The 28,000-nt window shown below is 43.2% G+C and overlaps 1 protein-coding gene and 1 long non-coding RNA gene across 11 annotated transcripts in view; one reads left to right on the forward strand and one right to left on the reverse strand.

Moving 5' to 3' along the window:
- SLC14A1 (solute carrier family 14 member 1 (Kidd blood group)) lies at window positions 1-27,997 on the forward strand. Of its 10 annotated transcripts, none has more exons than XM_030926108.1 (11): window positions 25-147; window positions 856-919; window positions 3,167-3,324; window positions 5,583-5,739; window positions 6,307-6,496; window positions 10,242-10,370; window positions 12,161-12,353; window positions 14,652-14,799; window positions 15,020-15,154; window positions 23,851-23,900; window positions 25,642-27,997. In XM_030926108.1, exons 3-11 carry the CDS (start codon window positions 3,178-3,180, stop codon window positions 25,723-25,725), a joined length of 1,233 nt encoding a protein of 410 aa, XP_030781968.1. In that variant the 5' UTR covers window positions 25-147; window positions 856-919; window positions 3,167-3,177; the 3' UTR covers window positions 25,726-27,997. The 10 variants fall into 10 exon arrangements, with proteins under 10 accessions (XP_010381866.1, XP_030781968.1, XP_030781967.1 ...); XM_030926107.1 differs by lacking the exon at window positions 25,642-27,997 and adding an exon at window positions 24,418-24,752 and having other exon boundaries at window positions 10,317-10,370; XM_030926105.1 differs by lacking the exon at window positions 25,642-27,997 and adding an exon at window positions 24,418-24,749.
- The window catches only part of LOC115895513, a 35,140-nt gene continuing 20,344 nt past the window's right edge, over window positions 13,205-28,000 (reverse strand). Inside the window, exon 3 of the long non-coding RNA XR_004055711.1 lies at window positions 13,205-13,314. This is a non-coding gene — a long non-coding RNA (uncharacterized LOC115895513). The remainder of the gene's footprint in view (window positions 13,315-28,000) is intronic.

The raw sequence follows: 28,000 nt of genomic DNA on the forward strand, positions 1-28,000 counted from the left end.
ACACAGAGCAGAGCGGGGCTCTGGGTACATAACTGTTAGGTGCCTCCCTTCAGCACCATCTCCTGAGAAGCACTCTCCCTTGTTGTGGAGCCAGGCAAATCTTTATCAGCCACTGCCTTCTGCTGCTGGGAAGCCATCTAGAGTGGTGTAAGTACCCATCCTCATTTCTCTTCATTTCCAACTATTCATCATTTGGGGCTTGTCTTCACAGTTCTAAGTCTTGCTCTTTTTCTCTTTTTCTTTAGAAGAAAATGTTTTATATCACCAGAATTGATGAGAAGCAGCAAAATCAGAGTTCTGGTAGACTAGAAAGCAATTTACCAAAGCCACAGCTTCTTCCTGGAAGCTCAAAGGCATGCCTTTATTCGTGATTTCTGAAGCGAGGTGCATGCAGCACCTGAGTTGATGTGGAAGCAGGTTTGCAGCGAGGTGTCCACCCAATGTGCTCAATGAGTTTGAGTTAATCAACACCATTAGGAGTTTCAGGCTGTGTTCTTGAAATCATAATTCAGGCTGTGTTCTTGAAATCATAATTCAGGCTGTGTTCTTGAAATAAGTTTGAGACAAGTGTCTATGTGACTCAGAAGAAAAAAGTGGGCCACTGGGAATGGCCCTTTCCAGTGATGGATTTATGTACTCCTCTGCATGTGCTGTCATGCTGAAGGGAATGTTCTTGTGCACCCATCGGGAGAATGAGTCAGTCACAACTGAAGCCACGAATTTGGCAGCTTCCTTGCAGCTGCACTCTCTGGTGTCTGCATTCAAGACTTCTGGGAGTAGTGTTTTCTGAGGAGGGAAGAGTTTTAATCAGGATACAGGAATATCTGACAGCATTTTCTTTGTTTCCAATTACAGCTTTAAAGAAAATTGGGCATCTCCTGCTACTTAAAATCAAAAACTACATAAAATAAAGATTAGAGTAAGTACCAAATAAGTGTCAATGCTGAAAGTCTCTTTATTATGCTAGAGCATGAGTGTTTAAATGCTTTCTTCTATATCCATATCCAATACTTCATATTTTTAAAATAGCTGAAGCATGGAAAATTGAAGACTTCAGGTCTCTCCAATTGCACAAATTTCTAGTACGTGCTGGCAATAGAATGTATTTCATTTTGTGTAATAAAATAGAGGATATTAGTTGAATTGAAATCTTGATATTGCCTTGTATTAAAAATGCTAAGCACTGCTTCATTTTACTAGTGACCAGGGACATGAAAAGTGCTTTTTGACTTCTGCTGGAAAGCTCTTCAGGTGCAGCTTCCAGGATATTCTTGGGATGTTAACTTCAGCACACACAAGCCTTGCTGTAGACGTGTCAGCTTTGAGGCACAGGGAGACATTTGTCAGAGAGTAACCACTTCTGACAAGAGCATAGAGTGAAACTGGGGATAGCAGAGCTCTTTGTGGTTGTTCAACCCCCACCTCAAGATGAGTTCAAAGTGACCGTGAAGACAGTCTGTGCCCACCACATCGCTGAGTCCTAGCCCCCACTGCATACTCCAGCACACAGAAACTGCTGCATCACTTGTTTGTCGACTTGAACAGAACCTTGGGTGGCATTAATGTGCCTGGCTCGACTGAAAAATTGAGAACCAGAGCTGACCTATTCTGTAAGACCCACTCTGCCTGCCATGTGCTGAGTGAATCTGGATGGTGCCCACTCTGAACCTCGGTTTTCTCTTATATAAAATGAAGGTTTGAACTATGTAGTCTCTAAAATCCTACCTAGCTCTCAAATTTCCCTATCTCTTGGTTCTAGGAAAATATTGATGTGGACCTCAAGGAAGGGGTTCTCCAAGGTGTGTGATATTGGTGGTAGGGGAAAGGCAGGAGCCAGGCAGGGGCAGAAGGGGGAAGGCGTCTACACTGAGAGAATGTGACAACCCCTGTTTGTCTCTTTTTTCACTTCTTCATTCTTTCTTATTTCTTTGTTTTTAGCTTTATATAACATGAGATCCCTACCACTGGGTTTCTTAACCATTTGTTCTTTATCAAATAAAAATATTCATAATGCAACATGCAGGCACATCAGTGTGGTGCAGAACTAGCCAGCTAGTTCACCATAGGTAAATACACACACATGCATGTACATACACAATTTTTACCTGAGACATGTCAGAAGTATTTCCCAAAACTGGATTTTTCCAAGTCACTCTGGTAAAGGGTAGGTTTTCAGGTTTCAGGCCAAGTCAGTAGAAGAAAGTAAAAATAGAATAAACAACAGGGGGAGAAAAAGAGAAATACCACACACACAACTGTTTTGGAACTTCTGGAAAAAGAGTGATATTCTTGGATGCAATGGAAGTTTTAAAAAGGAAAAAGAATATTTATAAAAAGCTGCCACACTTGTGGAATTCAACTAAAAACTGTTTATTATTAACAAAGTGATGTTCAAAATGTAAGAGTTCTTGGCCTGGCATGATGACTTATGCCTATAATCCCAGTGCTTTGGGAGGCTGAGGTGGGAGGATCGCTTCAGGCCACGAATTCAAAACCAGCCTGGACAATACAATGAGACTTTGTCTCTGCAAAAAGGAAAATAAAATAAAATAAAATAAATTGGATGTGGTAGCACAGAAAAAGAACAAAAAAAAAAAAACACCATTTAAGAGTCTCTTAAAGTAGGCTTGTGAATGCATACAAAGCGTGGCTATTATCTTACTACAGAAAACAGAGCCCACATCATGTATCCTTCCCACATTTCATAAACAAGGCCAGGGGAACCTGCTGTGGGACAACCTGTTGCTTTGGTGTTGGTCCTCAAGATGCAGCCCTCACAATCTGCCCCCAAACATGCCAGAACGTGAACCCCCTCCTCCCCCTCTGGAAGAGGCGGCTTCAGATCCAACAGCAGAGACACGCAGCAGAACAAAATCTGGTCATTGGTCCCTGTGTAGGATGACTTCCTTTTTTTTTTTTTTAAGCAAAGTAAATGAACATTTAATTTCCATAGTCAGCTGGTTGTGTCTCCGCCCACTGAGAGCACTTTGGTGAAAGCAAAGTCCTCCTTCTCTGTTAGAGGTCTCCCGTGTGGGGTCACATCTTCCTTCACCAGGAACCCACTGGGCACGCTCCAGCCCCGCTCAGCTTGCCTTTTGCGTGGTCGTTAGAGCTAGGGCACACGTCATGCTGATTCACATATTTTTGCCCTTTGTCATGTATTGAGAAAAAATAAGGATGAATGGACGGTCTTTGATTGGCGGCGCTGGTGACGCCCGTCATGGTCCTGTTTGGAAGGACCCTTTTGGAACTAAAGCTGGCGAAGCAGCGCGCAGAGGCATCACCCGGCTAAACTTGGCCCTGGCAGATGGGTCGCAGGAACAGGTACGCTTCCTTCGTGCAGCCTCTGGCTCGGGGGACCCGGGAGCCTGCTCCAAAGTCTGCTGTATCTTTTCTGGGCAGATCCTGGGAATTGGGTTTGGCTGTGAGCTGAGTCAAAGGCACAGGGATCTTGGTCCAAAAAGTCCGACAGTGCTCACCTTGATTTAGAGACTGTACCATTGAGGCGAGTTTTGACAGCCAAGGAAAAGCTGGGGGAGAAGTCACCTGGAGTTTTACATTTACCCTGCGTCTATTTTATTAGAGTGCCTTTTATTTATTGTCCCTTTTTCTTAGTTGAAATTAATGGCCTACTTCACTGGGGCTAAGATGTTTGAATATCAGCAGAAGGTCCTGGCTCCATAGCCTTGCCTTGTCTTTCCAGTTAGGATGTGTGGACTCTTAAAGTTCCCTAAGAAATGCAAATATTCTAGCATGGCAAAATTCTAGGGCAAACTACAACTGTAAGTTATGGATTTCTCCTAAGTGGTGCTCACTCCTGACTTCTGGAGCAAGTAGTCAGGGCTCCTAGGGGTTCCAGAAGGGTTAAGCAGTTCAGAATAAATGGTTCCTGGGGACTCCAAAATAGCAGCAACTGTCTGCTCAGGTCATGAGAAGAACCCTCTCTGCAGAACATCCTAGCCCTACAACCCATCCCAATTATGTTGAAATTAGTTTCACAAATGGCAATAAGTCTCCCATATGTTGGGCTGTCGATTTGGAGAAAACTAGTTTAATCTTTACTTAACTTTGGGTGGCTCAACAGGAGACTCAGGCCATTCAGGTTCTCAATCACGTCTAGCCAGTTATATTATCAGGTTTCAAATCTGTATCTCCAAAATCTGAGATGATGGGATATTTCAAGCCCTCTAGAACAAATATATGCTGAGAATTTTGAGAACATGAATTTGTTTATTCTGAAATAGCCCATGTTCCTGCTTTGGGAGTTGATGGAAAATGCTGCTTGTTTTCATTTGATGCCACCACCTTAGGGTTTTATAGATTCAGTTCCAGAAACTCAAGGCAGTTATATCTTTGGGCTGCTTGTCCTTGCCTGAGCTGAAGCCTAATGCCTCCCATAAGTTGGTATGGCTTTGAAAATGGGTCACTGCAGTGTTTCTTTGGTCATGTCTTATGTGCCTGTGGCTTCAACATTCCACAATTATGCCTTCCAGGCTCTGATGATTTTGGCATTTCCCTGCTTCCCAATTGACCTGGCTGTGCTGTTGACTGTTCTTGCACACTCAAGGTGGTTTTGCCATTGGCTTCCTCCCTCAGCCTGCCTCTGGGATTATGCCACTGGTATTCTTGTGTATCTACCATCAGCACAATGAAATCATTTTTGTCTTCAAGGTACCAAATTCTGGTGATATTGGTGCTTTCTTGCAGATACTTACCATGACAAGTGAATGGTCCCATAGTGAACACAGTCATGGTTATAGTGTTCATATGTTCCAGAGACATGTTTCCTATAATTATGCCCTGTACATTTTTCTATCATACAATCCTTAGATTACAACTCCTTGGTTTTCAACAGCTTTGTCCAATTCCATCTTTCCCAGTTTCTCTATCTTGGTGAAATATCCTTCTTGCCTGGTTTTACACATTTAAATAACAAATTCCAAAAGTAAAGAGTATCTGAGACAGTCACATGACATAAGGACAAATTCAAGCAATCTTGGACTTGCAGAGGGTTGACATGAGGCCATGTCAACTCACACAATTTTTAAACATTCTTCCCTTTCAATATTTTAAAAACAAAACTTTTTTGTAAAATAAAAATTTAAAAAGGCTACCTGTCTTGGCAAGTAGCTGATCAGCCCGCATTCGTGAGCAGGCCATTCTATAACCTGATTTCTTACTCCTTAAATGACAGCATGGAGCTAAGCACTTAATTTTAGCTCTTTCTACATGATTTGACTCATTCTGTTGACATTAACTGTTTTTCAGTCTTCTCAACTAGACTGAGCTCCTTAAGTGCAGGAAATACATGCTCAGTAAATGTTTATTGGACCAGACACTGAACCTTATGAAATTAAAGACCAGAACATTTCCATGGTAGCATTAGAGACACTGATGGCAAAGGTACAGTGGGATTTGGGTTTGGATAATAAGCTCTGTGGTGGTGTTTCAGGAGGAAAACGGTGCTCTCTTAGTTCTATGGAACACAGTGGTCCAGATCTTCTACTGTAACCAGGCCCAAGGCTGGCTAATCCAGAGGGTTCTGCCTTAGGGATACTTATAAGCTCTGTCCTTCCTTCAAGGAGCCAGAGGAAGAGACGGCCATGGAGGACAGCCCCACTATGGTTAGAGTGGACAGGGGTGAAAACCAGGTTTCACTATGTCAAGGGAGAAGGTGCTTCCCCAAAGCTCTTGGCTACGTCACCGGCGATATGAAAGAACTTGCCAACTGGCTTAAAGGTATTTATCCTTTCATCTTTTGGAGAGGCAGGAGAAGTAGCTTTGGGGAAAATGGTTTCCTGGTACTTCTACTTCTATCTTTAGTCATATTCTCCAACTTTTTATAGATCTCTTTACTCACCATATTTTTTTTACTTTTTATCTTTTAACCTGCAAACCTCTCCACCTTTTTTTTATTCTTATGGAGAGAGTAGCCAGGGCCCAGCTCATATTAGAAGACACCTGGCTTCATCTTGTAGTTTCAGTACTTAAAACTTAAATTTTACTATTGGTAATTCATTCCTTTGGCTTCAGAGTTTGTGCCTATAAGCATGATAAATAAGTGCATTAGATGCTTTCAGGAGCTTAGATTCTAGGAGGGGCAGTGTGGGTCGAACATACAGTAGACAGATGCTTTCAGGGATCTGGGTGCCACTAAAGTGACAATGGGTTCAGAGAGAAATATTAAAGAAATATCAAAAATGTTTCACTTCCAGGAGGTTTTGCCGATTTTGCTCAGGGTGGGCCTGTGGTTGAGGAGTATCACTTGGCTGCTTCGTTAGCTCTGCTTTACCTCATCCCTTCCAGACAAACCTGTGGTACTCCAGTTCATTGACTGGATTCTTCGGGGCATATCCCAAGTGGTGTTCGTCAACAACCCCATCAGTGGAATCCTGATTCTGGTGGGACTTCTTTTTCAGAACCCCTGGTGGGCTCTCACTGGCTGGCTGGGAACAGTGGTCTCCACTCTGATGGCCCTCTTGCTCAGCCAGGACAGGTAGGTATACCCTTTCAAGCCTTCTCAGCTCCCTTCTAAGACACAGGGGCTGACAAGTTACTATGGGCAGCAGTGATAAAATCACATCCTTCCCAGAAGAAACAACCTTTAGTCCACAGAACTCTTTATATTTGTTTTTAGTCAGAGGTCAGGGAATCAGTTACAGTCTCTTACTCTTGATATCTGAATAAGTGGCTGGTCTAAATGATGCCAGATTCTTGTGGCATTACATCCTAACCAGGACTAAGCTGTAAGTAATTCCCTGGAGAGGAAGAGACGGCCATGGAGGACAGCCCCACTATGGTTAGAGTGGACAGGGGTGAAAACCAGGTTTCACCATGTCAAGGGAGAAGGTGCTTCCCCATAGCTCTTGGCTATGTCACCGGCGATATGAAAGAACTTGCCAACTGGCTTAAAGGTATTTATCCTTTCATCTTTTGGAGAGGCAGGAGAAGTAGCTTTGGGGGAAATGGTTTCCTGGTACTTCTACTTCTATCTTTAGTCATATTCTCCAACTTTTTATAGATCTCTTTACTCACTATTTTTTTTTACTTTTTTTTTTTTTTTTTTTTTTTTTTTGAGACGGAGTCTCGCTCTGTCGCCCGGGCTGGAGTGCAGTGGCCGGATCTCAGCTCACTGCAAGCTCCGCCTCCCAGGTTTATGCCATTCTCCTGCCTCAGCCTCCCGAGTAGCTGGGACTACAGACGCCTGCCACCTCGCCCGGCTAGCTTTTTGTATTTTTCAGTAGAGACGGGGTTTCACCGTGTTAGCCAGGATGGTCTCGATCTCCTGACCTCGTGATCTGCCCGTCTCGGCCTCCCAAAGTGCTGGGATTACAGGCTTGAGCCACCGTGCCCGGCCTACTTTTTATCTTTTAACCTGCAAACCTCTCTACCTTTTTTTTTTCTTATGGAGACAGTAGGGATCTTTTTAAAGAAGATCTGAAGGGATCTTCTTTAATGATTGATAAAATTATTTGTCATCAGCATTCTATTTGGGGAAAAAGTGCATATGAATTCAGGAAAAGTTTTAGTGGCTTAATAACACCTTTATATCTTGCTGCCATGATGAGTTTAGCAAACTCATTCTTCATAGACAGTGCAAAGGTCAGCTCAGCTCCTGGAGAAAAGAATTACCAAAGATCACCTCAGCTCCTGGAGGAAAGACTTACCATAAATTCCAATTAAGTGGATTCTGACTTAAGAAGCCTTAGTGGGTGTTCTGATATATTCATTAGATTAGAAATAGCATGTATTTTATTAATTGATCTGTCATTGAAGAAGTGATGAGCTGACTCTCACCAGGGTAGCAGACAGCTCCCCACTGACCAGTTCCTTCGGGGAGGGAACCAGTATTCTAGGTGTCTGGGATCAATGCATACTCCCAAGGGTGGTCATTACACAACTAAGCTCTTGTAACACTCACTGCAAATTGCCTAAAGAGGTCCATGGGGAGAGAGTTAGCAAATGCTCCACTTTTCCATCAATTTCAGAGTCTGATTTGCTCCCCGTAGAAGAGGATTTTATAGCCTAGGTTAAACTCTATTCCAATGCTTGCCAAGAAAGTCTTCTCAGTTTGGGGAAAGAGTCTAGAATTGGGCCATATTGAATATTCCTTTATTATTTTGCTCCAATGCAATATGATCAACTCATTTTTTATCTGATATCATTTAGAAGACAAGTCATATTTTATATGTGTTAGTTTCAAATGTTTTACTTTCCTTGGTCTGAAAAGACTGCATTAAAATGGCAATCCTCTGTTTTAAGTAAATATATATCTTCCTGTGGCTTTAACTATGGCATTCCACAACTTGTAGATGTGGCCATTAATTTTCCACTGATCAAACTCAAGCATTAACATCTCCAAGTCAGTTGTTGAGAGGACAAGTCTGCATAGCTCTCCATTGTCATGTGTAGTCCCAGTTTCTGGGTTGCACCATTGCAAATTGCATCACCTCCCATTTGCCCTCAAGGATTATTTAAGGGAGACAAAGAACTTTTGAATAGGGAATCCCACCTCTAATGTTCATCCGATTAATGTATGTGACATCCTCTTGCCTGTTGCAATGGTGCCTCCTGGCCCAGTTAGAAACAAGTCAAGAAGCAGCTGTCATGCTATCCCTTACCAGCCCCTGCAGTGTGGCTCATTGGCTGTAGCACCTCCTGTTCAAGCCCAGCATTAGGCCTCACCCACTCACTTCACCATCTTTACTCCCCTGTCCCCCTATAGACATCACCCTTGAGTAACAGGCCCTTGGGAAGTGGATCCTGTGCCTTTCATGGTGCCAGACACTGCCAACTCTGAGTTGTAGGAGTCCTGGTGTGTCAGGTCAATCAATGTAGGTACCCATCAACAGTGGATTATATAAAGAATATGTGGTACATATACACCATGAACTACTACATAGCCATAAAAACGATTGAAATCATGTCCTTTGCAGCAACGTGGGTGCATCTGGAGGCCAATATCCTAAGTGAATTAACGTAGTAACAGAAAATCAAATACTGCACATTTTCACTTATAATTAGGAGCTAAACACTGGGTAAACATGGACACAGAAATAGTAGACAACTGGGACTCCAACAGAGGAGAGGATGGGAAACAAGAGTTGAAAAGCTACCTATCAGGTACTTTGTTCACTATTTGGGTGACGGATTCAATAGAAGCCCAAACCTCAGTCAGCATCATGCAATATATCTGTGTAACAAACCTGCACATGTACCCCTTCAATCTAAAGAAGGAGAAGATGGGAAAGAAATGAGATTGAATACTAAGCAAAAAGTACCCTCAGAAAGAATTGGGTGCTCAACAAGCACATAATTAAATGGGGGTACTTCTCCAAGTAAGAGAAAAGCAATCATTCTTCTTTGCAATAACTTTGAAATGTATGTTTGGAGACAACAAAATAGAAGTATCAGAACACAAAAATGTATACTAAGCTGGAAGATTAATGTTAAGATCAAAGACACTAGAAAGTGAATTTACATTTCGGGAATCTCTCTCACCAAGAAATCAAACTTAGGCAACAGTTTCATATGCTAAAAGTGCTATTCAAGTTAGAGGCTCTTGATTTAAAAGAATAACTTTCCAAAGGAAAGGCTAAAATAGAGCAGATTGCCTTGCTAAACTCCCCTTTCCTCTCAGCCGCTGTAGACCTGTCTTTAACCGTGACACCTGTAGAGGGAGTCATTCTCTATCATGGGTCCCCAACCCCTGCACTGGAGACAGGTACCAGTCTGTGGCCTGTCTGTGGGAACTGGGCCGCACAGCAGGTGAGCGGTGGGTGAGGAGCATTACCACCTGAGCTCTGCCTCCTGTCAGATCAGCAGCAGCATTAGATTCTCATAGGAGTGTGAACCCCATTATGAACTGCGCATGCAAGGGATCTAGGTTGCTCACTCCTTATAAGAATCTAATGCCTGATAATCTGAGGTGGAACAGTTTCATCCTGAAATCATCCCCTATTCCCCATCCATGGAAAATGGTCTTCCATGAAACCTGTCCCTGGGGCCAATAAGGTTGGGGACCGCTGATCTAAATGCACATTTATATTTTTATCTATGTATATTTCACTTCATGTCTTTAATAGTTTTTGTACGATGCTTACATAGACTTTGAGATACATTTCCAAATATAATCTCATGTCTTAATATGAATATAATCTGGAAGTTACTAGTGTTATGTATGTGCAAGTGCAACCGAAGCCCACCCAGGAAATGTCCATGCTGTGTCTCTTGCCCCGCAGGTCATTAATAGCATCTGGGCTCTATGGCTACAATGCCACCCTGGTGGGAATACTCATGGCTCTCTTTTCGGACAGGGGAGACTATTTCTGGTGGCTGTTACTCCCTGTATGTGCTATGTCCATGACTTGGTAAGTTACCATTGGTTTTCAAAATGCCTTTTTAAAAAAACATGGCAGGAGGAGGGAATGGGATTTGTTATATGGGCATAGAGTTTCAGTTTTGCAAGATAAACAATATTCTCTGAATGGATCGTGGTGATGGTTGCACAACAATGTGATTGTCCTTACTGTCACTGAGCTGCACACTTAAAAATGGTTAGCCAGGTGCAGTGGTTCTTGCTTGTCATCCAAACTATTCAGAAGGCTGAGGGGGAAGGATCACTTGAACCCAGGAGTTAGGTGCTGCAGTAAGCTATGATTACATCACTGCACTCCAGTTCCTAGAACCTCCTTGCTTGGGCTAAGTAAAAAGAAAGAGGAGGAGGAGGAGGAGGAGGAGAAGGAGCAGCAGCATCAGGAGGGAGAGCGGGAGGGGGAGGAGGGGAAGGGGGAGGGGGGAGGGGGAGAAGGGGGAGGGGGAGGGGAAGGGGAGGGGGGAGGAGAAGGGGAAGAGGGGGAGGGGAAGAGGGGGAGGGGAAGAGGGGGAGGGGAAGAGGGGGAGGGGAAGAGGGGGAGGGGGAGGGGGAAGGGGAAGGGGCAGGGGGAGGGGGGAGTGGGGTGGGGGAGGGGCCAGTGAGAGGAGGGGAGGGGGAGGGGGGAGGAGGGGTGGGGGAGGACTCGGGAGGGGAGGGGGCAGGGGAAGGAGGGGGGGGCAGGGGAGGAGGGGGAGGGGCAGGGGAGGAGGGGAGGGGCAGGGGAGGAGGGGGAGGAGGGGGAGGAGGAATAGCAGGAGGAGGAAGAGAAGGAAGAGGAGCAGGAGAAGGATAAACAGTAAAACTGTAAATTTAAAATTGGATTCCAGTAGATTCTGTCTATTGGAAATAGAAACAACCATTTTAAAAGATGTATATTTCCTTACAACCAGTTATTTGGCCTTTTTTATGATCTGGCTACATATCCACCAATATCTCTCAACCAGAGGTTCTCAACCATGGCTGCACATTGACACTTCTGTGGGGAGCGGAAAACAGTGCTGCAATGAACATAAAAATGCAGGTGTCTTTTTGGTAGAAACACACTGATGCACATGGCCCCCATACACCTGACTCCTCCCTCCCAAGACTCTACTGTAGCTCCCTTCTACAATCCAGGAAAATGGGAGTTCTGGTGTTTAAGTGATGGCTCTTTGATTGGGTCAAGTGAGAACCTACGAGGGACCTGGAGACCATGCAGCCCAGTCCCCCAGTTTATAGGCTCAGAGACTGAGGAGATGCACCTTGCCTAGGTCATGCAATTTATCAACAGCTCAAGGACGCACACTCTGCCCCTCCGACTGTGAGATCCTTTTCCTCCAGCTCACACTACCTGCATCCTTGAACGATGGTTTTTTCCAAAAATAAGTATATTAAAGAAATGATATATGCCAAATTAGGATCACGGTCGCCTCTAGTGGGGAGGGAGTGACATAAGAGCAAGCAGAGGGACGAAGGGGACTTCAACTATGTAGACAATATTTTATTTTGTATATCATTAGTACTTCAAAAATATTTTTTAAATCTCAATATATAGCTCACTCTGAGCAACCCCAGAGTAGAATTTTTCAAAGGCCAAATAAGCTGAGAGTTGACTTTTTTACTTTATGTAGTATTTACTGTCTCTATAATAGAATTTATCCCAAGTTTTCTTTCTGTGGCAAATTTGCCAACACAACATGTAAGGGGCCTATTGGCAGGTGAAATAAAGCCCCTCCAGAATATAGTGATTCCATGTATCAGCCTGATTTGTCACATACACATTCTTCTGCTCTGTTCTTTTTTTAGCCCAATTTTCTCAAGCGCATTGAATTCCATGCTCAGCAAATGGGACCTCCCTGTCTTCACCCTCCCTTTCAACATGGCGTTGTCAATGTACCTTTCAGCCACAGGACATTACAATCCGTTCTTTCCAGGCAAATTGGTCACACCTGTAACTACAGCTCCAAATATCTCCTGGTCTGACCTCAGTGCCCTGGAGGTAAGACACTGGCTTCTCATATTCCCCCTGGCTCTGCAAGATACGCAATGGCCTCTGGTCAATTGTCCACAGGTGTCAGAGTCCCCTAGATGCTCAGGACTATGGTGGCCTTTCTGCCTTCATCTTGCCATTTAAAGCATTTGTTCTACTCCAGAACATTAGGGTCTAAGGGATTTTTTTAAATTACTATTTAGCCAAGCTAATTTTTCTGCCTTTTCCCCTAAACATCTATAGTGCTAACCCCAGAGTACAGTTCCACTGGGAGTCACTCCATCGTAAGCTTGGAGGTGGGTGATGGGAGCCAGCCCTTAAGGCATGTGGCCTCCAGCCTGGTTTTAAATCTTCCACAGTCTACTCCCTCCAATCAAAAAACTGGATGCTTACTCTTAGAGTTTATGACAGAACCTCTCTATTCTGCTTTTCCTTATGGCATAGCTCATAGAACATCTACAATAATTTAGGGTTCCCAAGCTTTGGTAGGCATCAGAATCACCTGGGGAGTTCTCAATACCCAAACAGGCTTCATCTCAGACGCTCTAAATCATAATTTCTAAGGGTGGGGACTGGAACCTGTTTTAACAAACTCCCCAAATTGTGATGCGGGCCAGAGTTTGAGAACCTCTGTATTAACGGATGAATCCTATGTATCTCTTTCAAGATGACCATAAAGAGATCTCGTATTTTTTAAAACCTGACTAACCCAAATCAAATTCCAGCTCTTCCTGTTGGTGTGTAATAAATATGTTTAAGGTTTCTGGACTATCAAGAACAAGAGAACACCTGAAATTAGAAGAAAACCAAAGAAACAAACAAAAAAACAAAGCACATTACCTTTTTAATGTGCTCTCCCACTGTCAGGTTATGAAACGCCCTTTTCTGTCTTCTTTGTTGAGTGATCAAAACACATGAGGAGCTCAAGTCACCTTCTCTTTAGCTTCTTGCCAGAAAATTAAAGGAAGCACTTGGAAATAATTCAGAAGGAAAAATCAAAGATTCATTAGAACTACCCATGAAAAATAACAGTATAAAATAGCATTAATCTATCTAGAACTGCACGAACACAGGAGCCACTAGCCCCACGTGGCTATATAAATTTAGATATAGTATCGTTAAAAATTGAGTTCCTCAACCTCTCTAGCCACATCTCAAGTGACTGATAGCCACATGTGGCTAGGACCGTGTTAAACATCACAGATACAGACTATTCCATCATCTCAGAAAGTTCTCCTGCACAGTGCTGATCTGGGGCAGGAGAAGCCTTGTCCTTCTCCTCACCCTGAATGACCAGTCCATCATCAGCACCAACCCCAACCCTATGGCTACCGGACAGAGAGTTCTGCAGTCAAATCCGGAAAAACAAATAAAAAGGGTATGCTGTCTTTGCCAAGTTCCCTGGTCTAGAAATAGCAAAATGTTTAGACATGAAGACCCAGCATGGGCTAGAAGAATTGAGTCCATGTTAGGGTAGAGTCCAACTCACACTATGGTCTGGTGCCCAACCAGAAGTTCAGCTGTAAAGAATGATCATTTGTTAGGTTCAGTCAAATCTTATTCACTCCTGAGAACTGCAATTCTGTGAACAGAATAACTAAATTCAGGCCTCAGCCAGAAAGTAGAATTGTGACTTTTCCATGTATTTTTGTGTTTTGAGACCCGCTTGACAGTTGTTCATAACTAGAATAAGCTAAAGATACCTTGGTTTAAATGAATACATGTTCCACTTAATGACAGAAAAGAAAATTCACAAACTTGCTAATAATTGCTTCTAAATTGTGGATAAGACAACCTGAGTTTGGGTCTCTGGCCTTAGCATAAGCATCCAAATTGTATAGTGATAATCTCTCTATTGAACAAAGGGATGCATGAATAGATTAGATCACCCTCAGCACTGGTGGACATTTGAAAGCAAAAGAAGTATCAGCTGTGGTTCCTGCCATCCCCAGTGGGAGCATGGCAGATCCTCACAGCCAGGAGCAGTGAGTGCCACCACACTGAGACCTTATCAGTGACCCAGGCCAAGTGTCAGTGCAAGCAGGAGAGCCCATGAGCACAGGGGGATCTTTGAGAAGGCATGTGTGGCATGCACCAGGGAAGGGCTGGTGTGTCTCTGGGGATAAAGCTGAAGAATGACTGGGATTTTTCTGTAATCAAGGAGAGGGAATTTTAAAAGGTAGTAACACTGTTCTTGAAAGAGATAAGGTATATCCAGTGTAAAATTATATTGGAGTTTGTGGGTGTCCTGTGGGTTTCTGTTCAGTTGTTTTGGTGGCATTTTAAAAAAAAAAATTTCTTTTGCAGTTATTGAAATCTATACCAGTGGGAGTTGGTCAGATATATGGCTGTGATAATCCATGGACAGGGGGCATTTTCCTGGGAGCCATCCTACTCTCCTCCCCACTCATGTGCCTGCATGCTGCAATCGGATCATTGCTGGGCATAGCAGCAGGTGAGCACAAGAGCCCTTACCAAACATTGAGTACCTCCCCCATCCCGTGCATTGCCTCAGGCATCTTCTGTGCTCCAGATGTTTCTTGAGATCCTGGCTTCCTAGGGACCAATGTGAGTTCCTGGGATGCTTCCTGCTAACCTCCAATCCCACCCTCAGTCTCCTTCCAAACATCCTGCCTTTAGTCCCGAGCTCTGACCCCTCCTGTCTTGTCTAACAGGACTCAGTCTTTCAGCCCCATTTGAGGACATCTACTTTGGACTCTGGGGTTTCAACAGCTCTCTGGCCTGCATTGCAATGGGAGGAATGTTCATGGCGCTCACCTGGCAAACCCACCTCCTGGCTCTTGGCTGCGGTGAGTCTCCCACACCCCTGGGGGAGGGCTGCTCATGACTACAGGATCTCATTCAAGGACAAGCAGTAAAAACGGACTGCGTGAAAACTCAGGGCCAGGGTTCTGGCTTGAGCCCACTTGCTAAATGTGTGAACAGGAAAAGTGACGTCCCCTGAGAGCATTAAAGTCACATCTGCCTACCTCTCTGATGACTGTGAAGGCAGGAGCCTATTGAGACATATTAACATCCTAAAATACGGATGCTTGGGAGGATAGAAAAAAAAATCCCAGTTATTCCTCAGCTTTATCCCCAGAGATACACCAGCCCTTCCCTGACGCATGTCACACATGCCTTCTCAAAGCTCCCCCATGCTCATGAGCTCTCCTGCTTGCACTGACACTTGGCCTTGGCCACTGATAAGCTCCCAGCGTCGTGCCACTCTCTGCTTCTGGCTGTGAGGATCTGCCATGCCTCCCACTGGGGATGGCAGGGACCACAGCTGACACTACTTTTGCTTTCAACTGACTTGTCCTGCGTTCTTCAAACTAGTTATTTGACCCAAGAAACTAAAGGGAAAAAACTCCAGCTAAATACAAAGCAATGTCCCCTGGTGAATCAGGGTTGATTACATTTACCCCTTTGAACATCACAGTAACCCAGCCATTCTAAGACTTGAGAATGCATCAGAATCACCTGAAAGACTTGTTAAAACACAAATCACTGGGCCCCCCCTCCTCAGTCTGATTCACTGTTAGAGGTAGGGGAAAGAATTTTTTTTTAATTTTTCTGAAAAAGTCTCATTCTGAGCCAAGATAGCGCCACTGCACTTCAGACTGGGCAACAGAGCAAAACTTCATCTAAAAAACAAAAACGGGTCTCATTATGTTGCCCAGGCTGGAGTGCAGTGTTGTGAACACAGCTCACTGCAGCCTCAGCCTCCCAAGTAAAGTAGCTAGGACCACAGGCATGCCACCATGCCTGGTTAATTTTTTGTTTTTTACAGAAACGGGGTCTCCCTATGTTGCCCAGACTGATCTCAAATTCCTGGGCTCAAGCAATCCTCCCACCTCCACCTTCCAAAGTGCTGGGATTACAGGAGTGAGCCACCACTCCGGCAGAATTTCCACTTCTAACAAGTTCTCAGGAGGTGCTAATGCTGTTGCTCTCGAGACCACATTTCAAGAACTGCTGTATTAATCCTTTCTGACTCCCGGTGTTCTAGCCAGACTCAGCCTGTCAGAGGAAGAAGGCATCCTGAGACCTCCACTCCATCCTTCTTACTTTACTGTTGGGGTCCCGAGGCCAGAGAGACTAAGGAATGTGCTGCAGGGAATCTGGACAGTGATGGGTAAATCCACACCCAGAACCCACACTTACCATCCACTTCCAGAGTTATCCCACTGCACGCCTCTGCTTCCCTTTTGTAGCATTCAGGCCCTCATGGCAATCTCTTAGGTGAAAACAGATTGCATGTGATTTGAATCTGAAAAGCTAATAGATGTCCCAGGTGGATTGTGAGTGGCAGCTCACTCACCTATAGCCTCTGGCATCCCTAATTCAATCAAAGTGTAAGCATTTAAGATAATGTTCTAGAGTGGAGAGAATGAGATTCACTTGGGAACAAAGAGGAGGAGGGACAGTGTAATATGGAGAAATTATTTCTAATCTAGTGGAAATATATGTCTAGAGTCAGTTTATCACCAATCAAGCCAGGATATTTAAACAGTTATGAAAACGGTGGGCCACGTATAAGGCAGGGTTTAGAATAGATTTCTGCACGGGCAGAAAATGGGATGGTACCAAGGGTTTCTAAAGACCCATTCCATTTTGATTTGATGCTATAGCAAGAGTATATACATAACTCAGGTTGCTGGGTGTAGCCATATAGATGTCACTTTTGTCAAGTTATTTACTATTACTCAGCTATTTAACCTAACAGTTATGTTGAAATGTTGTGCTCCTTCTCTGAATTTGTTCACGAGCTTAGGATAAAGGAGAGGGTTACGGACAGGTGCTGTAGCCATCTGAGTTCAGCTGTGTTAGAATGTTTCTCTTACAACCTTTCAGCTTTATTCTGAGATTGATTAGGAGTTTCCACCTGAGTTCAGCTGGGTTAGACTGTTTATCCTACAACCTTTCAGCTTTACTCTGAGATTGGTTAGGGGTTTCAAACCTTTATTTGGGATGCATACCTTTACTTTTCTGGAGGCAGTAGCCATAAATATGTATTAAACACACATGATACAATTAAGACAGTACCAGGAAGAGCAAGGAGTTTAGAAGCTTTAGGATCCATGCAGTTCCTGCACACAGAGTGTTACAGTAGAGGGCAGAAGCCAGGCAAGAGAGGGAGCCCAAGAGGACCATGCAATCTGTGTGGGAGAAGAAGGAGAAGTCCACAGTACAGGATTCTCCAGGGGGCCATTTTCATTCAGAATTATCACAAAGTGCCTCCTGGAGAAGGGGGTTTTTCCATAAATGCTAGAAAATAAGAGGAGGAATTCTGTTTGGTGGAAAGGGTGGTGCAGGCCAGCATGGGGACAGCCTGAGCACGTCCTTCAAGATCAAGGAGAAGGCATTTTGAGAGCTCAGGAGATGGCAATGAGATTTTTGTTTTTCCAGGTTTTTTTTGTTCTTGTTGTTGTTGTTTGTCTTGTTTTGTTTTTTGTGTTTTTTTTTTTTTTTTTTTTTTTTAGACAGAGTCTCGCTCTGTCACCAGGCTGGAATGCAGTGGCACAATCTTGGCCCACTGCAACCTCCAACACCCTAGTTTAAGCGATTCTCCTGTCTCAGCCTCCCAAGTAGCTGGGCTTACAGGCACGCACCACTATGCCCAGCTAAATTTTGTATTTTTGGTAGAGATGGGGTTTCACCATGTTGGCCAGGATGATCTCGATCTTCTGACCTCGTGATTTGTCCACCTCGGCCTCCCAAAGTGCTGGGATTACAGGCATGAGCCACCGCACCTGGCGGGTGCTGAGTTTTTTTTGTTTTATGCTGTTGTTGTTGTTGTTGTTGTTTGAGATGGATTCTTCCTCTGTAGCCCAGGCTGGCATGCAATGGCATGATCTCAGCTCACTGCAACCTCTGCCTCCCGGGTCCTGGTTCAAGCAATTCTCCTGCCTCAGCCTCCCAAGTAGCTGGGATTACAGGCACGCACCACCATACCTAGTTAAATTTTTTTGTATTTTTAGTAGAGGTGGGGTTTCACCATGTTGGCCAGGCTGGTCTTGAACTCCTGACCTCATGATCTGCCTGCCTTGGCCTCCCAAAGTGCTGGGATTACAGGCATGAGCCACCGCGCCAGGCTGGTGATGAGGTTTTGACAGACCATGGAGAAGGATGAAGCCAAAGTTCTCGACATGTGTTTCCCCAAAGTGGGAATATCTTTGATATTTTCTCAATTATAGAAGCAGCACAGGTTTATTGTATAAAACAAAACAAAAATGTAATCTGTATAGAAATGTATGAAACAGAAAGTGGAAATACTCCATTTTACTCCCTAGAGAGGGCTTTTTTGCCCGCTTCTTGTAAGGACCCTTGTGATTACACTGAGTCCATTCAGTAGTCTAGGAAACTCTCTCCATCTCAAGGTCTTTAACTTAATCACAGCTGCTACTAATTCCCTTTTGCCATGTGAGGTCACATATTCTCAGGTTCTGAGGTTTAAGATGTGGACATCTTTGGAAACCATTATTCTTCCTACCACACTCACTTTCCTTTGGATAGATACTCTTTTTTTTTCACTGGTGTAGCATAATGGTTGAGGCAGTCTACTGAGCTAGTTATGGAGCTCAGACTCTGGTGCCAGACAGCCTGGATTCAATTCCAGCAGCTCTGCTACTTACTAGCATATTTATTTGCTTATGAATGTAAGCAAATTATAAGTAATTTGCTTTTCTATGCCTCAGTTTCCTCATCTTAGAAAATGGAAGTTACCATATTTAATTCATACAATTGTTCTGATGATTAAATTAGTTAATGCATGTCCGAAACTCATAGAACAAATAGCGTCTAGCACTCGGTAAGCGCTATTTAAAAGTCTGGAAAAAAGTTTTTCTGGTGGCTTTGCATAACTTATTAAGAATCAGGCTTGTTTATTTTCTCCTGTCAATTTCTTAAGTTTATTAACACCTGTATCTTCTCCCCAAATATGACGGATACACGAACCTGCCTTTACTTCCTCTGAGAAGGCCCACCCCTAACAACTAGTAAAACCATTGATACTATATAGAATTTTTATTTTGGATTCATTGTAAGTATAAGTTTTTGTTTTGGGTACTTGCTTATTTAGGCAACTGTAAACTTTATTAACTGCTTATTCACTCTGACTTAGTTCATATTAACCTTCTGTACTTTTTTTTTTTTTTTAAGAAAAAAGTCTCACTCTGTTCCCAGACTGGAGTGCAGTGGCACAATCTCAGCTCACTGCAGCCTCCACCTCCTGGGTTCAAGCAATTCCTATGCCTCAGACTCCCAAGTAGTTGGGATTACAGACATGCGCCACCATGCCCAGCTGATTTTTTGTATTTTTTGTAGTGACAGGTTTTTGCAATATTGGCCAGGCTGGTTTCGAACTCCTGACCTCAAGTGATCTTCCTACCTCGGCCTCCCAAAGTGCTGGGATTACTGCTGGATTACTTCTTCAGAGATGGTTTGCAAAGAGAGTTTTGTTTTCTTTAAAGAGGGTTTGCAAAGAGATCTTGTATGCTGGAGAACATCTTCATTTTACCTTCATTTAAATTTTAGTTTAGCTGGCTACAAACTCAAGATTTAACATTTTTTTCTCAATATTTTGAAAATTGTCTTCAAAGACTACTCCATTGTCTTCTTATACCCAAAACTGCTACTAAGATGTCTGAAAAGAAACTAATTCTTGTTAAAGTTGATTTCATTTTTTCTCTCTGGACTCTCTGAATTTTCTCTTTGCATATGAGATATATATGTGGTTTTATTTCACTATTATCTGTCTAGATGTAGCTTTTTTTTTTTTTTATGCTACTAGGTACTCAAATCCTCTCAATGTGAGCCCTCATCTCTTCCTTTAATTCTGAGAACATCATCATTTTTTACTTTGTCAAATCTTTTCCATTTTTCCCCTCTCCTTCTGTAATTTCTAGTATTTGAGTGTAATACTTTATGCTATTTTTTCATAACTCTTGACTTTTTCTTAATATTTTCCATCTCTTTATCTTTTCATGAGGCCCTCAGTTCAGTTGATTGGCCTGATCATTCTTTGGCTCTGTACATTGTGCTGATCACATCATTCATTGAGTTCTTCATTTCTGGTTTATTAATTAAGTTTTATTGGCTGGGCGTGGTGGCTCACACCTGTAATCCCAGTACTTTGGGAGGCCAAGGGGGGCAGATCACAAGGTCAAGAGATTGAGACCATCCTGGCTAACATGGTGAAACCCCATCTCTACTAAAAATACAAAAATTAGCTGGGTATGGTGGCACACACCTGTAGTCCCAACTACTCAGGAGACTGAGGCAGGAGAATCGCTTGAAACCGGGAGGTGGAGGTTGCAGTAAGCCGAGATCGCGCCACTGCACTCCAGCCTGGGTGACAGAGCGAGACTCTGTCTCAAAAAAAAAAAAAAAAAAAAAAAAATATATATATATATATATATATATCGACTGTAGGTTGTTCAGTTTGTCGTCCTTCTTTTATGGTATTGCTCTCCTGGGATGTCCCCTTTCCTTGTCCTGGGAGCTCATGTTTCCCTCAGGATATCAGCTGTTTGGGTGAGTCTCTGGGCAGAGATGGAAGCCCAGGCTGGAGCTGCATTTTTCCTGGTGCATCTAATGAAAAAGGGGGGCCCATGCTGCAGGGTATAGAACCTCCACTGCTCAAGGCCATGGAGATGGTGACTGTGTAGACACTTTATATGATAAGTGCCCTCTTGCTGGGGGAATTTCAGATTACTTCTAGTTTGAAACCATTACAAACAGTTCTGCAATGAATATTTTTGGCACAAATGTCCTTGTGTACTTTGTACAAGCATTTCTGTAAGAAGATTCACCTTCTTTTGAAGAAGGTAAATTGATGGGTTAAACGGAATGCCAATTTTTATTTCAATGGATGCCAACTTCATCTCCAAAAGAGCCATACCAGTTTCCACTGCTGCCAGCAGTGTGTGAGAGTGCCCACTGGGCTCCCACAGGGTACAATCAGACTTTTAAATCTCTGTGCATGGATTTTTGAGACAGATCTCCAGCCCCCCTTGGAAAGCGAATCTCACATGTAAAATGCCACACCAAGTTTCAGCTTGTCCACATCACCCTGATACTGCCAAACAAAAGACCAACCCTGTCAGCCAAGGTAAATAAGTAACAGACATTTATTACAGAGCTGTTTTTTTATTCGTCCCCAATGGCTTTTACAAGCAAGTGGACTCAGGAAACTCTGACAGAACCTGGCACTGCTGTCTTTCTGGCCTCTAAGCCAGAGCAACTGCATGGCCAGAGAATATCTCAATGTTGTTTTATCAGTGGAGACTGTAAACACATTGTGTATCTCTTCCAAATGGTTGGGTTATCACAGTGGGACTCACCCATTGGAAGGGACACTATCCAGGAGGAGCTAAAATCCAGTTTCCCCTTCAGTACTCAAGGGCCTTTTCTTCCCTCAGCTACCAAGAACGCTGTCAGGGTCATTGCCTACAAACTGATGATGTTGTGCAGAATTGCCCCTCTACTGTAAGACTTTCCCAGTCCTACTTGGCGAGTCTTAATTGACATACCTACCATTAAATAATCTATCACTTTTACTATGGAGAGAAAAGCAACTTTGAATTAGAGATCACTTCAAAGCAACATAACAGTATGAGATGTAAACGTGCCAAAAGTGAGCCTTAGAAGTGTAATGGATATTTTAAAAAGAGAGAAGGCAATAAGGCCTCATGTGCTCAGGGGTGGTGTTGTAGCAGAGGGGGCACTCAAGAGTTCAGGGACAGAGGACCCCAGTGCTTAGCAGAGGGCCAGTGAATAGTTGTTGAATTAATTGATTAAACTTTAACAATGAATGAAATTGGTGTAACCGAGGAGAGAAACCCTTCTAAGCCAAGCCGTGAGCACCCTTCTGCTCAGAGCAGTCCCATGGTGAAAGAGATGCATTTACAGCTGTATTTATGGAAATACAAGCTCTCATTTGAGATTCATTGCCTCCCAGTAAGGCAGATCTTCAAAATGCCTTTTTTACAGATGGTGAAACTAGATTCCAAGACATTCAGTGATTTGTTATACAACAAATAAAATGGCAGAGCTGGGATTTGAAACCAGTACTGTTTCCAAAGACCAGCCCTTCCCACTAGTGTGAGACAATTCATACATGAAAGAATTTGATATGCTATTGAATAAGAAACACCAGGATAAAAAGACAAAATATTGGTAAAAGGACAGAAGTCTATGGTAAAGTAAATGAGGATCACAGAGCTCCCCCACCACTGGCGACCATGTCCTGCCACATCCCCACACACCAAGATAGCTGATGTGATTTCTCACCAGACATGGAGACAAGATGGTGAGTGTGTCTAATGGTGAGCTCTGGTGGCCCAAGTGGCTAGGTGGCCATTATATGAAGGTCATTCTTCAGGCTATCCCCATGAAACCTGAGGGCTTCCCTGAGCCTCCGTGAGTCTTCTCTTCAACCAAAACTGAGGAATAGATAATTATCTGGTTGAGATCTTTGCATTAGTTGTTTTACATTGAAAGTCACCCATGGCCGAGCGCAGTGGCTCAAGCCTGTAATCCCAGCACTTTGGGAGGCCGAGACGGGCGGATCACGAGGTCAAGAGATCGAGACCATCCTGGCTAACATGGTGAAACCCTGTCTCTGTCTCTACTAAAAAATACAAAAAAAACTAGCCGGGCGAGGTGGCGGGCACCTGTAGTCCCAGCTACTCGGGAGGCTGAGGCAGGAAAATGACGTAAACCCGGGAGGCGGAGCTTGCAGTGAGCTGAGATCCTGCCACTGCACTCCAGCCTGGGCGACAGAGCGAGACTCTGTCTCAAAAAAAATAAATAAATAAATAAGACATTTATTCATTGATTTTAATGGTATTGGAGAAGATGTTATCAAGGGGAGGAATCCCAAGTTTGTGTTCAGTTCCTGCTGTTCCCTGAGTTCTTTCCTTCTTTCTTTCCTTCTTATTTTGTAAACATGGTTTTGTTTTGGTTTTTAGTACACATGCTGCCAAAGCAAGCACTATGATTTTTTGTAGCTTTGAATCCTATTCATTAATATGAGAATCCTAGATGCTATCTCAAGAAACATTCATAGGTTTCATTTTAATTCAGCTATGCTTGGATAAAACATCAGAGAAATTTATTTGCCATAGAAAGCCTTTCCCTTAAGTATTAGCAATAACAACAAAATAGTAACCATAAAACAACTACCTTTATTGAACACTTACTGTGTGCTAAACACATGCATTATTTCCTTTCATCCTCACACCAACACCATGAAAGAGATATTCCTCTTACTTCCATTGTACAGGTGAGGAAATGGAGGCTTAAAACAGAGCCCGTGGAGCTCCTAAGTGGTGGAGTCAGGATTTGAATACAGGACTGCTGACTTTAGACTCATGCTTGTAATCAGCGCACTGTGCATTCCAGGTGATTTATATTGGAAGGCAGCCTTTCCTGTGATTAAAAGTGCATCTACCAAGCATTGTTCTTTCTCTCTCTCTCTCTTTTTTTTTTTTTTCTGTAGCCCTGTTCACGGCCTATCTTGGAGTCGGCATGGCAAACGTTATGGCTAGGGTGAGTGTGCTTTAGTCTCACTTTTCATTTGCGTAATTGACCAGCTTATGACTATATGGGAAATGCTCCTGAAGTCCACTGGGCTGGCATCCAGTGGCAGGATCCACGATCGTGAGAAGCACTGCCCTATCTTCTGCTGGAACTCCCTGGCCTTTCTTTCAGCATCACAGCAAACTTTAGTCCAAACCACAATCACCCAGTATGTTACAAATATCAGATTGCTTGGTTTAAAAAAAATGAAACTTAGGTTGTATAACATATTATCAAGTTCAGAGTCTAACTCTGAGTGATAAGAAGTTGACTTTGGGATACCTTTTACTTAAACAGAAAGCCAGATATTCCATTGCAGGTGATGCAGGGCCAGTTTCTGATAGCTCAGTCCATGTTGATGTCATCATGGCTGCTAAGGAGTCAAGGCAGTATCTAGCCCTCTTGGCAACAGCATGGAGATTTTATCTGGGAGGGTCCTTAAAGAGACACAGTATCTTTCTGGTATAAAGCCAAAGTCCCATTACAGGCATGCATGATGGAGAGTACATCAGAGCACACGGGACCCTCCACATGTCAACAAAGAAGGTTCACGGGCATCAGTCCCCTCCACATGTCAACAAAGAAGGTTCACAGGCATCAGTCCATGGACTCAAATGAGCAAGCTGCATACCAGAGTCAGCTAGGAAGATGGGAAAATATGGAGCCTTAGGCCCTGTGTCCTTTGTTATTTCTAATAGAGTAGATCTTGTACGATGCTTGAATATCCATGTTTTTTTTTAACTCCCCCAGATGATTCTGATGTGCAGTCAAGTTAGGGTACCTCTACACTCCATCACACCCCAGGGAGGTCCATGCATCAGGCCAGAGCTAACCAATGGTGTATGCTCAGAATTGTGTGAGTTTCCATAGGCAGCACAAAGAGGACCTACCCTCAAGGAACTTAGAGTCTATTTGGGAGACAGAATGGAAAGAAATAAAGCAAGTCAAGTCTAAGATCTAGACCAGGCATAAGTCAAGGTCAGAGAGGTCACTGTGGGTTGGACTAATCAGAGAAGGCCTTGTGGACGTGAAGAGTGGTCAGGGGCCATTTGCAGTTTGCAAGTGTCATCTCTGTTTGTCAAATGTCCTCTTGGCACATCTGGTGCAGGAAGTCTGAATATATGAGAGGGAGAGAAAGACATACATACAAGATAGAGACATAAGTGGCTGCCCTAAAGAATAGATGTCAACATTCCAACAGCTCAGTGCCCTGAGATTATACACTCAGTCTCCACGTGCATGCACAGAATCCAGAGCAATGCCCCCAGTGGTTCATCCCCTTGGGCTGAGTGCAAGTAGAGGGGGATGCTTTGTGTAGTTCAGCTGTCAGATGGGATCTGAAAGGAGCGTGTGACTTTCTCTTCTTCCCCAGATTGGATTGCCAGCTTGTACCTGGCCCTTTTGTTTGGCCACGCTATTGTTCCTCATGATGACCACAAAAAATTCCAGCATCTACAAGATGCCCCTCAGTAAAGTTACTTATCCTGAAGAAAACCGCATCTTCTACCTGCAAGCCAGGAAAAGAGTGGTGGAAAGTCCTTTATGAGAACAAGCCCCATCTGTAGCCATGGTCACAAGTCCTTTCTGCCTGACTGCTCCAGCTGACTTCCAGGGTCTCAGCAAACTGCTGTTTTTCATGAGTATCAACTTTCATACGAACGCATCTATGATCTGTTCTTATGCTCATTTTGTATTTTCCTTTCAACTCCAGGAATATCCTCAAGCATATGAGAGCCACATCCAGGTGATGTGCTCTGGTATGGAATTTGAAACCCGAATGGGGCCTTGGGACTAAGACTGGAATGTATATAAAGTCAAAGTGCTCCAACAGAAGGAGGAAGTGAATACAAACTATTAGTATTTATTGATATCGTTGGTGTTTAGCTGGCTCGATGATGTTAGCAGTATTAAAAATCAAACCCCATAAACCAACTAAGCCTTATGGAACTCACAGTCACAAAATCGAAGTTAATCCAGAATTCTGTGATAAGCAGTTTGGCTTTTTTTAAATCAATGCAAGTTACACATTATAGCCAGAGTCAATATCACAGAGGTGCAAGCTGACAGCTGAGCTCGGTCCCCACTTTCTACAAACAATGGCCTGCACCCTATGCCATGTGTGTGTGACATTCTCTCATGGGACATAGTTGGGGTTTTTCAGACTGACAGGACTGCAAGAGGAAGAAAGGAATTTTGTCAATCAAAATTATTCTGTATTGCAACTTTTCTCAGAGATTGCAAAGGATTTTTTAGGTAGAGATTACTTTTCCTTATGAAAAATGATCTGTTTTAAATGGGATAAAATAGGAGAAGTTCCTGGCTTAACCTGTTCTTACATATTAAAGAAAAGTTACATACTGGATTTATGAAATACTCAGCTTAGGTATTTTTACTTTAATCCCTAAATTGATTTTGTAAATGACACAAATGCATAGAATTGTTACCAACCTCCAAAGGGCTCTTTAAAATCATTTGAGGATGTCTTATAAAGACTGAAGGCAAAGGTCCGATTGCTTATGGGTGTTATTTTTATCACTTGTTGAATTTCTTAATTTAAAAAAGCTCATTATTTTCTGCACACTCACACTCTCTCAGAAACCAGTGGCATTTGAACCACCAAAAAGAAATGAAGGGCTGAGTGCGGTGGCTCACGCCTATAATCCCAGCACTTTGGGGAGCCCAGGCGGGCAGATTGCCTGAACCCAGGAGTTCAAGACCAGCCTGGGCAGCATGGCGAAACCCTATATCTACAAAAAATACAAAAATTAGCCAGGCATGGTAGCGGGCACCTGTAGTTCCAGCTACTTGGGAGGCTGAGGTGGGAAAATGGCTTGAGCCCAGGAGGCCAAAGTTGCAGTGAGCTGAGATCGCACCACTGCACTCCACCCTGGGCGACAGAGTGAGACTGTGTCTCTCTCAAAAAAAAAAATATATATATACAGGTAAGGATTCCCGTTTTCCTCTCTTTAATTTAAAAGTTACCAGTTCCGTAAAGGCTCCGTAACCAAACATGTTGAAGACAGCAACAGAAGTCACGTTCAGGGACTGGGCACAGTGGCTCACACCTGTAATCCCAGCACTTTGGGAGATGGAGGCAAAAGGATTTCTTGAGCCCAGGAGTTCAAGACCAGCTTGGGCAACATATCAAGACTCTATCTCTTAAAAAATAAAAATAATAACATTAGCCAGTTGTGGCAGCACACATCCGCACCAGTTACTCAGGAGGCTGAGGTGGAAAAATCGCTTGTATACAGAAGTTCGAGGCTGCGGTGAGTTACGATCATGTCACTGCACTCCAGCCTGTGTGACAGAGAAAGACCCTATCTCTAAAATAAATAATAATAATGAATTAATTAATTTTAAAAAGAAGTCATGTTCATTTACCTTCCACTTCAGTATGTATGGTGCAGTAGTTTGGAGGTTGGAAAGTGAAACGTCGGAATCCTGAAGATTTTTTCCACTTCCAGTTTGCAGTGCTCAGTGCACCATATACAGCTTGCCGAATGAATAAACAGAAATAGGGAAGTAAACCTACAAATATTTTAGGGAGAAGCTCACTTCTTCCTTTTCTCAGGAAACCAAGCAAGCAAACATTGTTCCAATTTTAAAATCCTGTGACCAAAGCCTTTGAAACTATGAATTTGTAACTGGCATAGGTTTATGGATATTGCTGTGGAGAAGCTCAATTTTCAGTGTTTGAACTGAACCCTTTCTTGTTAGGGAATGTGTGAAAGAAGAATTGGGGGGGTGGAAAAGAAAACAAGCATAACCAAAGATCATCAGCAGTGAAGAATCTAGGCTGTGGCTGAGTGAACCAGAGGCCTCTAAAATGCACCCAAGTTGATCTTCAGAACGGGGATCTACCATGCAGGATCTTCTTGTGCTCACACAAATCTGTAATTAGGAACATTGTACATTGTTGAATTTAAATGATATTAATTTTCTCAAGCTATTTTTGTTACTATTATCCTAAAAATAAGTATTTGCAGAGAGCACTTATACTTTTTCCTAATGTCTGTATAACAAATTTCTATGCAAGTACATGAATAAATTATGCTCACAGCTCAGTT

The sequence above is a fragment of the Rhinopithecus roxellana genome, chromosome 21, assembly GCF_007565055.1.
Source record: "Rhinopithecus roxellana isolate Shanxi Qingling chromosome 21, ASM756505v1, whole genome shotgun sequence".
Classification (NCBI taxonomy): domain Eukaryota; kingdom Metazoa; phylum Chordata; class Mammalia; order Primates; family Cercopithecidae; genus Rhinopithecus; species Rhinopithecus roxellana.

Coding starts and splice junctions, on each gene's coding strand:
- SLC14A1 (XM_030926105.1), top strand. CDS start 3,178: ATGAATGGACGGTCTTTGATTGGCGGCGCTGGTGACGCCCGTCATGGT. Junction 3,325..5,582: donor CAGATGGGTCGCAGGAACAG/GTACGCTTCCTT, acceptor CCTTCCTTCAAG/GAGCCAGAGGAAGAGACGGC. Junction 12,354..14,651: donor CTGACCTCAGTGCCCTGGAG/GTAAGACACTGG, acceptor TTTCTTTTGCAG/TTATTGAAATCTATACCAGT.